The following is a 12,319-nucleotide window of genomic DNA, read 5'->3' as shown; positions in this document are numbered from 1 at the left end:
CCCAACCCCGCTACTGACTTGGTCACCTAGGTAGCGGAAGCTATCAACTACTTCTAGTTTTTCTCCCTGGAACGTGGTAGAAGTTGGTCTCTACACATTTCCAGTGTTTATTGCTCCTGAGCATCTGCCACAGATAAAAACTATTTTCCTAGTTAGCCTTCCTTTGACATTGCTGCACCTCTTATGTGTCCATAGCTTACACTTGGCGCACCTTATAGAGTTTCTACCTACACCTTTTTTACAGATCGAGCAGGGCCATCTACCTGAAGTCGTTTGTGATTGGTCCACCTTCCTACTTATTAGGACTTTGGTTTTGGCTAGGTTGATTCTAAGGCCCTTCGATTCTAATCCTTGTTTCCACACCTGAAACTTCTCCTCCAGTTCTGATAGTGACTCAGCAATTAGAGCAAGGTCATCAGCATAGAGGAGCTCCCAGGGGCATCCTGTCTTGAATTCCTCCGTTATTGCCTGGAGGACTATGATAAATAGGAGGGGACTGAGGACTGAACTTTGGTGGACCCCAACCTCTACCCGGAATTCTTCACTGTACTCGTTGCCAACCCTCACCTTACTAGCAGCGTCTCTGCACATGGCTCGCACAGCTCTCACTAACCATTCATCTATCCCTAGTTTCCTCATTGACCACCAGATAAGGGATCGGGGGACCTTGTCAAAGGCTTTCTCCATGTCAACAAAAGCCAGGTACAAGGGCTTATCTTTGGCTAGGTATTTCTCCTGCAGCTGTCTTACCAGGAATATAGCATCAGTAGTACTTTTATGGTGATCAAATGTTATTGTTTACATAAGCTCGCTCCCCTCAGCAAATCAACAAGTGTGCCACATGTCAGATGCCAAAGTGAGCAGAGAGGAGAGTGAAACAAAGTATTCTGCTCAAGATCATAGCATCCCAAACCAAAAGACCATACTTGTTCACTCCTGTTTTTTATTCAGTCGTCATCACTGCTGTCACTGTCTTCATTTAATGTCCACTTTCCATGCTAACATTGGTTGGATGGTTTTAGATGAAAGGCAGTGAGCTGGCAGAAACGTTAGCACACCGGGCGAAATGTTTAGCAGTATTTTGTCTGTCTTTATGTTCTGAGTTTGAATTCTGCTATGGTAGACTTTGCCTTTCATCTTTTCGGGGTCAATAAATTAAGTACCAGTTACACACTGGGGTCGATGTAATCGACTTAATCCCTTTGTCTGTCCTTGTTTTTCCCCTCTATGTTTAGCCCCTTGTGGGCAATAAATAAATAAGAAATATAACCAGTGGTGATGAGATGACCAGTTGGGTCCTCATCCTCAACATACATCAATGGGTAACAAAATTAGGAGTGGTGGGCAGCAGGGGAAGACTCACTTAGTCCAAATTGTTCAGCTTCTTCACTGTATTTCTCTTCGTCATCGAACTTATTGATAGACTCCAGAAACTGCAGGTAATTCCGACAGTGAAATTCGGCCATTTCATCAAACGTGGCTTTCTTGGGAGAAACAATCCTGGCAAATAAAAATAGAAATAAGTACATTTGGTATCCTTCTTCATTTGGAGAACAGTTTAAAATATATAAGAGTTTATATGCTTTTCAATATCATCGTCATCATTTAACCCTTTCGTTACCAACCTGGCTGAAACCAGATCTGGCTATGAGTACAAATATCATGTTTTCATAAGGTTTGAATTAAAATCTTCCACCAAACCTTAGTCACAATTTATGTTCCTAACACTAGCTTAATGAGAGCTAAGTTATTTTACTAAATTCTTTGTTATATTGAAAGTAATTGAAAGAAACACAGAGCATCATCATCATCAACGTTTAACATCCGTTTTCCATGCTATCATGGGTTCGACGGTTCGACCAGGGTCTGGGAAGCCAGAAGGCTGCACCAGGCTCCAGTCTGATCAGGCACTGTTTCTACGGCTGGATGCCCTTCCTAACGCCAACCACTCCATGAGTGTAGTGGGTGCTTTTTATGTGTCACCGGCACAGGTGCGAGGGGAGGCTGGCAACAGCCACGATCGGTCATTACCATTTTTCTTTATTGCAATAAATATGACTTACAGCTGTTTCCAGGAGTCATTATAGGTTCGTTATTGATAGGTTTATTCAATCAGCCACTTGATCAGTTGAGAAAAACTGAACGACCTTAAAAGTAAATGCCACTGTCATCAGAGTCATTTCTGGTATATAATATATATATATATATCATCATCATCATCATCATCATCGTTTAACGTCCGTTTTCCGTGCTAGCACGGGTTGGACGGTTTGACCGGGGTCTGGGGAGCCAGGGGCTGCCCCAGGCTCCAGTCTGATCTGGCAGTGTTTCTACAGCTGGATGCCCTTCCTAACGCCAACCACTCCGCGAGTGTAGTGGGTGCTTTTTACGTGCCACCTGCACAGGTGCCAGAGGGGTCTGGCATCGGCAACGATCAGGTGGTGCTTTTTTTTTTTTTTTTTTTTTTTTTTTTTTATATATATATGTACTAGACAAGCCATGACTCACTGTAGAAATTTTGCCAGATCAGATTGAGCCTGGTGCAGCCTTCCTCAGTCAAACCATCCAACCCATGCCAGCATGGAAAGCGGATGATGATGACATACATGTATATTGGGTTGGCAACTAAGTTCCCGCCGTTTTTTTTAATTAAAATTTTTTAAAAGGTTTAATAAAAAATAACAACTAATTAATCAATAATGTATTCACCGTTGCTGTTTACAACTTCTTCCCAACGTTTAACAAGATTTTCAATACCTTGTTGGTAGAAATCACCCAATTTTGGACTCGAAAAATTGATCCAACCAAGCTCACAATTCTGCATAAGTATTGAACAAAACTCTGCGCATAGCATTTGAAAGAGATCAAAAGAGGTGGAAATCCATTGGTGCCAAATCAGGAGAGTACGGCGGGTGTGGCAGCACTTCCCAGCCATGCGTTTGAATGGCTTCCTTAGTCATATTGGCGATATGAAGGCGAGTGTTGTCATGCAGCAGAAGACTCCATGCTGACGATTAGGTCTTTTCTCTTGAATAGGCATGTTGAGCCGTTCAATCTGTTGAACATAGTTCCGCGTTGACCGTTTGGTTCCTTTCAAGCAATTCATAATAGATAATCCTTTCCCAGTCCCACCAAACGCACAACATCGTTTTACGCGGATGAAGATCTTGTTTCACGTATGGTGTCACTTGTTTACCGGGGCTAAGCCATTCCTCATGCTGTTTCATATTGATGTAGAGGCACCATTTTCCATCGCCAGTAACAATTTGGTAAAAAATCGTTGTTTGTGTCCATGAGTTGAGTGGTGACGAGCAAGCAAACCAGTGGAGATTGTGGCTCGTTGATTTTTGTTATTGTCACTTAAAGCATGCGGAACCCATGCTCGATACTTCTGAACCTTTGCCATTGAGTGTAGATGCTTCTCTATATCAGTGTGGGAGCATTCCATTTTCTTTGCCAGTTCCTTCATTGTTTGACAAAAATTTTCGTGCAAAGGTTGGTTTAAATAGCTCTTCATCAAAATCAACTGGACGGCCAGAATGAGGTGCGTCTTTGAGGTCAAAATTTCCATGTTTGAACTTGCCATGCCAATCAGGAGCGGTTCTTTCAGCTATGTCACCCTCTCCATACACAGCAGCTTTTACGACCTTAGAACCTTGATTAAAAGAAGGTGTCGGAAATGATCGATTTTCTTAACTTGACATTCCATTCTAATGATCTGAAAATAAACAAAAATTAACTAGAAAAAAAACAAAATAGATTCAAAAATGATTCAAAAATAGATTCCTAAATTTAAAAAAAAATGGCAGGAACTCAGTTGCCAACTCAATATATATATATATATATATATACACACACATACCTATGTATATTATACATACATACATATATATATATATATACATATATATACATACATACATATACATACATGTATATACATACATATATATACATAGATATATACATACATATATATATACATACATATATATACATACATATACATACATACATATACATACATACATATATACATATACATACATACATATATACATACATATATATACATACATATATATACATACATATACATACATATATATACATATATATACATACATATACATACATATACATATATATATATATATATATATATATATATATATATATATATGAACTTGAGTTTTATTGTTTGTCTATGAATACTGCCAAACGCGAGTTTTCTTTTCAGGTTCATGATGCTACTAGGTCCATGGCCTCCCACTTCCTCAGGGTTGGCACCCTCAACGTTGGCACACTGAAAGGCAGATCTGGTGAGATCGTCGAATTGCTTGAACGGAGGTGTGTAGGTATATGCTGTATTCAAGAGGTGAGGTGGAGAGGAGGTTCTGCTAGGTTCCTCACGGGTAAAGGACAGAGGTATAAGATTTTCTGGGCCGGGAATACTGAAGGGGTTGGGGGAGTGGGTATGCTTATTGCCGAAAAATGGGTAGATAAGGTTATCGAGGTAGTCAGAGTATGTGACAGAATACTGAAGATTAGATTAGTGCTCCATCATAGTTTAGCAACTATTATATCGGCCTATGCCCCTCAGCCAGGGTTACCCAATGGACAGAAAGACCGTTTCTATGACACCCTACTGCAGACCATCTCATTGACGAACAACAGGGACCTTCTCTTTGTGGCTGGTGACTTCAATGGGCATGTTGGACGATATGCTGAGGGCTTCTATGGCGTTCATGGAGGCTATGGTTATGGTTCTCGCAATGAGGAGGGAACCAGGCTGCCGGAGTTCTGTGATGCGAATAGTCTTATGGTTTGCAACACTAACTTCAGGAAACCAACAAGCCACTCGGTCACCATCCGTTCGGGCCAGCATACTAGCCAAATCGACTACATCCTTGCCAGAAAAAGGGAAAGATGGCTGCTTATAAATGCCAAAACCTTCCCAGGTGAAGAATGTACCCCACAACATAGAATGGTAGTCAGTGACTTTAGGATCAGGACTAAGAGGACGACTAGAAGACGACCAACATGGAGAAGAAGGGTCTGGAAGCTTAAAGACCCTGCAAATGGACAAAGATTTAGAGACATGTTACTTGAAGCCTTCGACGAAATAGAAGGGGGTATAGCTACACATGGGGTAGAAGATAACTGGGCGCTTCTAAGGGACAACCTGCTGAAAGCCACTGACCAGATCTGTGGCTGGTGCAAAGTCCCCACAAGACCCAAAATAACGTGGTGGTGGAACAATACTGTTGACAGGGCTATTAGACAAAAGAAACAGGCTTGGAAGGACTGGAAGAACGGTGGTAGCAGGGAAGTGTATCAGACTGCAAGAAGAGAAGCTAGGAAACAGGTTTATTTAGCCAGAGGGGAAGCAGATAAGAAAAAAATTTGCCAATGTCCTGCGCCGTGAGGATGAAAGACTTGAGGTATTTCGTATAGCAAGACAGTGTGTGAGAGAGAATCGTGACGTGGTAGGAGAAAAATGTGTTCGCACGGATGATGGCTCACTTGCGCTAAATGAGGATGCAAAGAGAGAGGTTTGGAGAAGCCACTATGAAAGGTTGCTGAATGAGGAAAATGAATGGGATAAAGAGAGTCTGCCGAATGTTGACCCAACAGAGGGACCAGCAATCTGAGTTGACAGTTCCTAAGTAGTTAAGGCAATTACAAGCATGAAAACAGGGAAAGCCCCAGGCCCATCAGGAATTACTGCAGAGATGCTCAAAATATCTGGTAGTGTCAGCTATAGCCTAGTCACCCGTATAGTTAACCAGGTGATACACGAAGGAGTCATTCCCAATGACTGGTGTAGCAGCATAATAGTCAACTGCTACAAAGGTAAAGGTGACGCCTAAGATACAAATAACTACAGGGGTATCAAGCTGCTGGATCAGGTAATGAAGGTTACGGAGAGGGTTATAGCCCAACTAATTAGAGAGAGAGTTAGCCTAGATCAGATGCAGTTTGGGTTCGTGCCAGGGAAAAGTACTACTGATGCTATTTTCATGGTAAGACAGCTGCAGGAAAAATACCTAGCCAAAGACAAGCCCCTATACCTGGCTTTTGTTGATATGGAGAAAGCCTTCGACAGGGTCCCCCGATCCCTTATCTGGTGGTCAATGAGGAAACTAGGGATAGATGAATGGTTAGTGAGAGCTGTACAAGCCATGTACAGAGACGCTGCTAGTAAGGTGAGGGTCGGCATCGAGTACAGTGAAGAATTCAGGGTAGAGGTTGGGGTCCACCAAGGTTCAGTCCTCAGTCCCCTCCTATTTATCATAGTCCTCCAGGCAATAACGGAGGAATTCAAGACAGGATGCCCCTGGGAGCTCCTCTATGCTGATGACCTTGCTCTAATTGCTGAGTCTCTATCAGAACTAGAGGCGAAGTTTCAGGTATGGAAGCAAGGTTTAGAATGAAGGGCCTTAGAATCAACCTGGCCAAAACCAAAGTCCTAATAAGTAGGAAGGTAGACCAATCACAAAAGCCTTCAGGTAGATGGCCCTGCTCGATCTGTAGAAAAGGCGTAGGTAGAAACTCTATAAGATGCACCAAATGTAAGCTATGGACACATAAGAGATGTAGTAATATCAAAGGAAGACTAACTAGGAAAATAGTTTTTATCTGTGGCAGATGCTCAGGAGCAATAAACTCTGAAAATATGCAGAGACCAACTTCTACCACGTTCCAGGGAGAAAAACTAGAAGTAGTTGATAGCTTCCGCTACCTAGGTGACCAAGTCAGTAGCGGGGTTGGGTGTGCTGAAAGTGTAACTGCTAGAGTAAGAATAGCCTGGGCAAAGTTTAGAGAGCTCTTACCCCTGCTGGTGACAAAAGGCCTCTCGCTCAAAGTAAAAGGCAGACTGTATGATGCATGTGTACGTACAGCCATGCTACATGGTAGTGAAACTTGGGCTGTGACTGCTGAGGATATGCGTAAGCTCGCAAGAAATGAAGCTAGTATGCTCCGATGGATGTGTAACGTCAGTGTTCATAATCGACAGAGTGTAAGTACCTTGAGAGAAAAGTTGAACCTAAGAAGCATCAGTTGTTGTGTGCAAGAGAGACGTTTGCGCTGGTATGGTCATGTGATGAGAATGGCTGAAGATAGTTGTGTGCGAAAGTGCCATACCCTGGCAGTTGAGGGGCCTGTGGAAGAGGTAGACCCAGGAAAACCTGGGTCGAGGTGGTGAAGCACAACCTTCGAACTTTAGGTCTCACCAAGGAAATGACCAGAGACCGAGACCTTTGGAAGTATGCTGTGCGTGAGAAAACCCGGCAAGACCAGTGAGAACAGTCAAAATCAAACCAAATCAATTCATATATCAGAAAGCAGAACCAAATTGTGGTCGATCAATATCAGTGGGAATTGCAGCTGTGGTTAAGCGAACCATCCGATCGTGGTTGTTGCTGGCCCCGCTCCGTCTAGCCTCCGTGTCGGTGGCATGTAAAAGCACCATCCGTTCGTGTCCGTTGCCAGCCTCGCCTGGCCCCCGTGCAGGTGACACGTAAAAGCACCATCCGTTCGTGGCCGTTTGCCAGCTCTGTCTGGCCCCCATGTCGGTGGCACATAAAAGCACCATCCGTTCGTGTTCGTTGCCAGCCTCGCCTGGCCCCCGTGCCGGTGACATGTAAAAGCACCATCCGTTCGTGGCCGTTTGCCAGCTCTGTCTGGCCCCCGTGTCGGTGGCACGTAAAAGCACCATCCGTTCGTGGCGGTTGCCAGCCTCACCTGGCCCCGTGCCGGTGACACGTAAAAGCACCATCCGTCTCGTGGCCGTTTGCCAGCTCTGTCTGGCCCCCGTGTTGGTGGCACGTAAAAGCACCATCCGTTCGTGTCAGTTGCCAGCCTCGCCTGGCCCCCGTGCCGGTGACACGTAAAAGCACCATCCGTTCATGGCCGTTTGCCAGCTCTGTCTGGCACCTGTGCGGGTGGCACATAAAAAGCACCCACTACACTCACGGAGTGGTTGGCGTTAGGAAGGGCATCCAGCCGTAGAAACACTGCCAGATCTGACTGGGCCTGATGAAGCCTTCCAGCTTCACAGACCCCAGTTGAACCGTCCAACCCATGCTAGCATGGAAAACGGACGCTAGATGATGATGATGATGATGATATATATATATATATATATATATATACATATATACAAACATACATGTATACAAACATACATTTATACATACATATACACAAACATACACACACACACACATACATATTGAGAAAAAGGAAGCATTTTGATTTTGATTTTGTCTTGACAAGTTAAAAACAAACACTAATAGAGGATTATCCAAAAAAGCAATAAAAAAGGCAATTAAAAAAAACATGATTATTTTTGATATCCGTTTAAGAGAAACATGACTATATCAGAAAATACACAAAACACAACTGATTAAAAATTAAAAACTTAATTACCTCATATGTTTTGTTAATCCATATGCTTCAATCAGACCATGAACTAGTTTACCCTGGAAGTAAAAATATTTAAACAGGTGTAATAAACAATGTTTTAATTAACACAAATGTAAAGGTAAAAAATCAATATGTCAGGGAACAGAAATGTGTATCCATTGATATATCTTGTATATGTTAATTCCTCATCATCATCATCATTTAATGTCCGTTTTCTGCGCTAGCACGGGTTGGACAGTTCGACCAGGGTCTGGGAAGCCAGGAGGCTGCACCAGGCTCCAGTCTGATCTGGCAGTGTTTCTACAGCTGGATGCCCTTCCTAACGCCAACCACTCCGCGAATGTAGTGGGTGCTTTTTACATGCCACCGGCACAGGTGCCAGGGGAGACTAGCATAGGCCACGATCGGTTGGTGCTTTAACGTGCCACTGGCATGGGAGCCAGTCAAGGCGGCGCTGGCATTGGCCACATTCGGATGGTGCTTTTTATGTGCCACCGGCACAGGAGCCAGTCGAGGCAGTGCTGGCATCGGCCACATTCGGATGTTTCAGTCATTTGACTGCAGCCATACTGGGGCATCACTTTCAAGTGCTTTATTATTTTATCAACCCTAATGGGATGAGAAGCCACATTGACCTCTGTTAGGTTGGAAATCAGAAAATGAAGCACCAGAAGAAATGTCGCTAAGCATTTCATCTGACACATTAACAATTCTTTATTTCTTTATTGCCCACAAGGGGCTAAACATAGAGGTGACAAGCAAGGACAGGCAAAGGGATTAGGTCGATTACATCGACCCCAGTACATAACTGGTACTTATTTAATCGACCCCGAAAGGATGAAAGGCAAAGTCTACCTCGGCGGAATTTGAACTCAGAACATAACAGCAGACAAAATACCTATTTCTTTATTGCCCACAAGGGGCTAAACATAGAGGTGACAAGCAAGGACAGGCAAAGGGATTAAGTCGATTACATCGACCCCAGTGTGTAACTAGTACTTAATTTATCGACCCCGAAAGGATGAAAGGCAAAGTCTACCTCGGTGGAATTTGAACTCAGCACGTAACGGCAGACAAAATACCTATTTCTTTATTGCCCACAAGGGGCTAAACATAGAGGGGACAAGCAAGGACAGGCAAAGGCATTAAGTCGATTACATCGACCCCAGTGTGTAACTAGTACTTAATTTATCGACCCCAAAAGGATGAAAGGCAAAGTCTACCTCGGTGGAATTTGAACTCAGCACGTAACGGCAGACAAAATACCTATTTCTTTATTGCCCACAAGGGGCTAAACATAGAGGGGACAAGCAAGGACAGGCAAAGGGATTAAGTCGATTACATCGACCCCAGTGTGTAACTGGTACTTAATTTATCGACCCCAAAAGGATGAAAGGCAAAATTTACCTCAGCAGAATTTGAACTCAGAACATAACGGCAGACGAAATACCGATAAGCATTTTGCCTGGCATACTAACGATTCTGCCAGCTCGCCACTTTAAGAAGACGATATACAAGGTGGTATCAAAAAGTTCCCAGACTAGTTCTGTAGTGTGCCAACAGATGGCAGCACATGGTTGCATGTGCAGTGAGACCTAAAGTGTTTTGCTCAAGAATACAACACAAAAATCAAAATCAAAATCGATCAACATCAATGGAAATTGTAGCTGTGATACCAGTGCCGATGGCATGTAAGAGAACCATCCGAACATGGCCGTTGCCAGCACCGCCCCGACTGGCCTCCGTGCCGGTGGCACATAAAATGCACCATCCGATTGTGGCTGTTGCCTGACTCGTCTGGCACGTAAAAAGCACCATCCGATCATGGCCGTTTGCCAGCCTTGTCTGGCACCTGTGCAGGTGGCACGTAAAAAGCACCCACTACATTCACGGAGTGGTTGGCGTTGGGAAGGGCATCCAGCTGTAGAAACACTGCCAGATCAGACTGGGCCTGGCGCAGCCTTCTGGCTTCCCAGACCCCAGTTGAACAGTCCAACCCATGCTAGCATGGAAAATGGACGTTAAACAATGATGATGATGATCCCGGTCCGAGAATCGAACTCACAACCTCACGATCATAAGCTCAACAATCTAACCACTGAGCCATATACCATCAAGACTTCTGACAGCTACACATGGGAACCTCCCAAAAACCACAGAACAGTCAGGCAAAGCACCCTATCCAATCTATAAGTGCATATTCAGAGTTTGCACGCTCACTCGGACCATTCTCGCCACTCTCATCCACTTATCAATAAATTGACCGGGAGGGGCAGTATCACTTTCTCCACTCTCATTTTCCTTTACAAAAGTTTACGAGGACTTGACCAAAGAGAAAAGTGTCTGTCTTCAGTCTTACTCTTTTACTTGTTGCAGTCATTTGAATGCGGCCATGCTGGAGCACCGCCTTTAATCGAGCAACTCAACCCCGGAACTTATTCTTTTGTAAGCCCAGTACTTATTCTATCAGTCTCTTTTGCCGAACTGCTAAGTAACGGGGATATAAACACACCAGCATCGGTTGTCAAGCAATGCTAGGAGGACAAACACAGACACACACGCATATATATATATAATATATATATATATATACGACGGGCTTCTTTCAGTTTCCATCTACCAAATCTACTCACAAGGTTTTGGTCAGCCCGAGGCTATAGTAGAAGACACTTGCCCAAGGTGCCACGCAGTGGGACTGAACCCGGAACCATGTGGTTGGTAAACAAGCTACTTACCACACAGCCACTCCTGTGTCTTGTCCATCCTCTTTTAACAAGGCCACCAAATAGGTTAACCACTGCCTGCCTGTCCTTGCTGGCCTAAGGATGATGACAGGACGATCTTTCGTGCTTTAAGCACCCCATACTACACTCTCGGAGTGGTTGGCATTAGGAAGGGCATCCAGCTGTAGAAACTCTGCCAGATCAAGATTGGAGCCTGGTGCAGCCATCTGGTTCGCCAGCCCTCAGTCAAAATCGTACAACCCATGCTAGCATGGAAAGCGGACGTTAAACGATGATAAAACCCCTTGTAACTTTTCTATCTTTTGGAATTTTCAGAAACATTTTGTGAATTTGTGTTCTACACAAGGGAATTCATATAATTATGCAATATAAAAAAAAATTGTGCGTGTGTGATTTTAGGGCGATTTAGCTGTTATTTTGAGTACTACTTAAATACAAAGGTCCCAACACATCTAACCCTAAAACTAACCTTAAACCCTAACCCTAAGCTAAACCCTAAACTCTAACCCTAACTTTAATAAGAGAGCATTGTAAAAACATTGTTATGTCAATGCGTCAGGAACTCTATATTTAAGTAGTGCTGTTATTTTGAGCACATCCCACGACCACCTGATACCTTCCTCGTTTCTTTGTCACTCTGACATGTATTGATGCTTTTCAATATTTTCCTCCCCATAAACACATTTAATGGAATGATGGTGCGCACAAGGACACTCCATTGCTGAGATTTAAGCAAAAAAATTGGGACTGTCTGTATTCAAAACTCTGATTTTTTTTTAAATTCAAAAAAGAGTAGAACTTTTAGGATTATGGTGGGGCAGGGTTTAGAAATTTTCGTTAATTTTTTTTTTTTTTGTAATTGTATAAATTCCAGTGTATAGAAAAGAAATTCGCAAAAATTTTCTGAAAAGTACAAAAAATAGAAAGTTCTGGAAACCAGAATTCCACCCACAATGGAACGCATTTGATAGATATATCAGTTCAACATTTTTGGATATGTTTTCGGCCAAAATTATCAATTATATTCTAATTGCTGTCAGCCGACATGGCATACCTACACAAGTGTGCCCCACTGATTTTGTTTCCTTGAAACTTTCAGAAAAATTTATATCTTTTAATGAAACTTTCTACAAATACCATTC

At 43.2% G+C, this 12,319-nt stretch overlaps 1 protein-coding gene across 1 annotated transcript in view; it reads right to left on the bottom strand.

The window, feature by feature from the left end:
• The window catches only part of LOC115223266 (histone deacetylase 8-like), a 40,944-nt gene that overhangs the window by 27,059 nt on the left and 1,566 nt on the right, over window positions 1–12,319 (bottom strand). Inside the window, exons 2-3 of the mRNA XM_029793771.2 lie at window positions 8,437–8,489; window positions 1,364–1,500 (exon numbers count right to left, since the gene is read on the bottom strand). Coding sequence (XP_029649631.2) covers window positions 1,364–1,500; window positions 8,437–8,489 — 190 coding nt within the window. The remainder of the gene's footprint in view (window positions 1–1,363; window positions 1,501–8,436; window positions 8,490–12,319) is intronic.

Source organism: Octopus sinensis, linkage group LG22, assembly GCF_006345805.1.
Source record: "Octopus sinensis linkage group LG22, ASM634580v1, whole genome shotgun sequence".
Taxonomy (NCBI): Eukaryota; Metazoa; Mollusca; class Cephalopoda; order Octopoda; family Octopodidae; genus Octopus; species Octopus sinensis.
The sequence above is the reverse complement of the archived record's forward strand: the minus strand, read 5'-3'. Positions and strand labels throughout refer to the sequence as shown.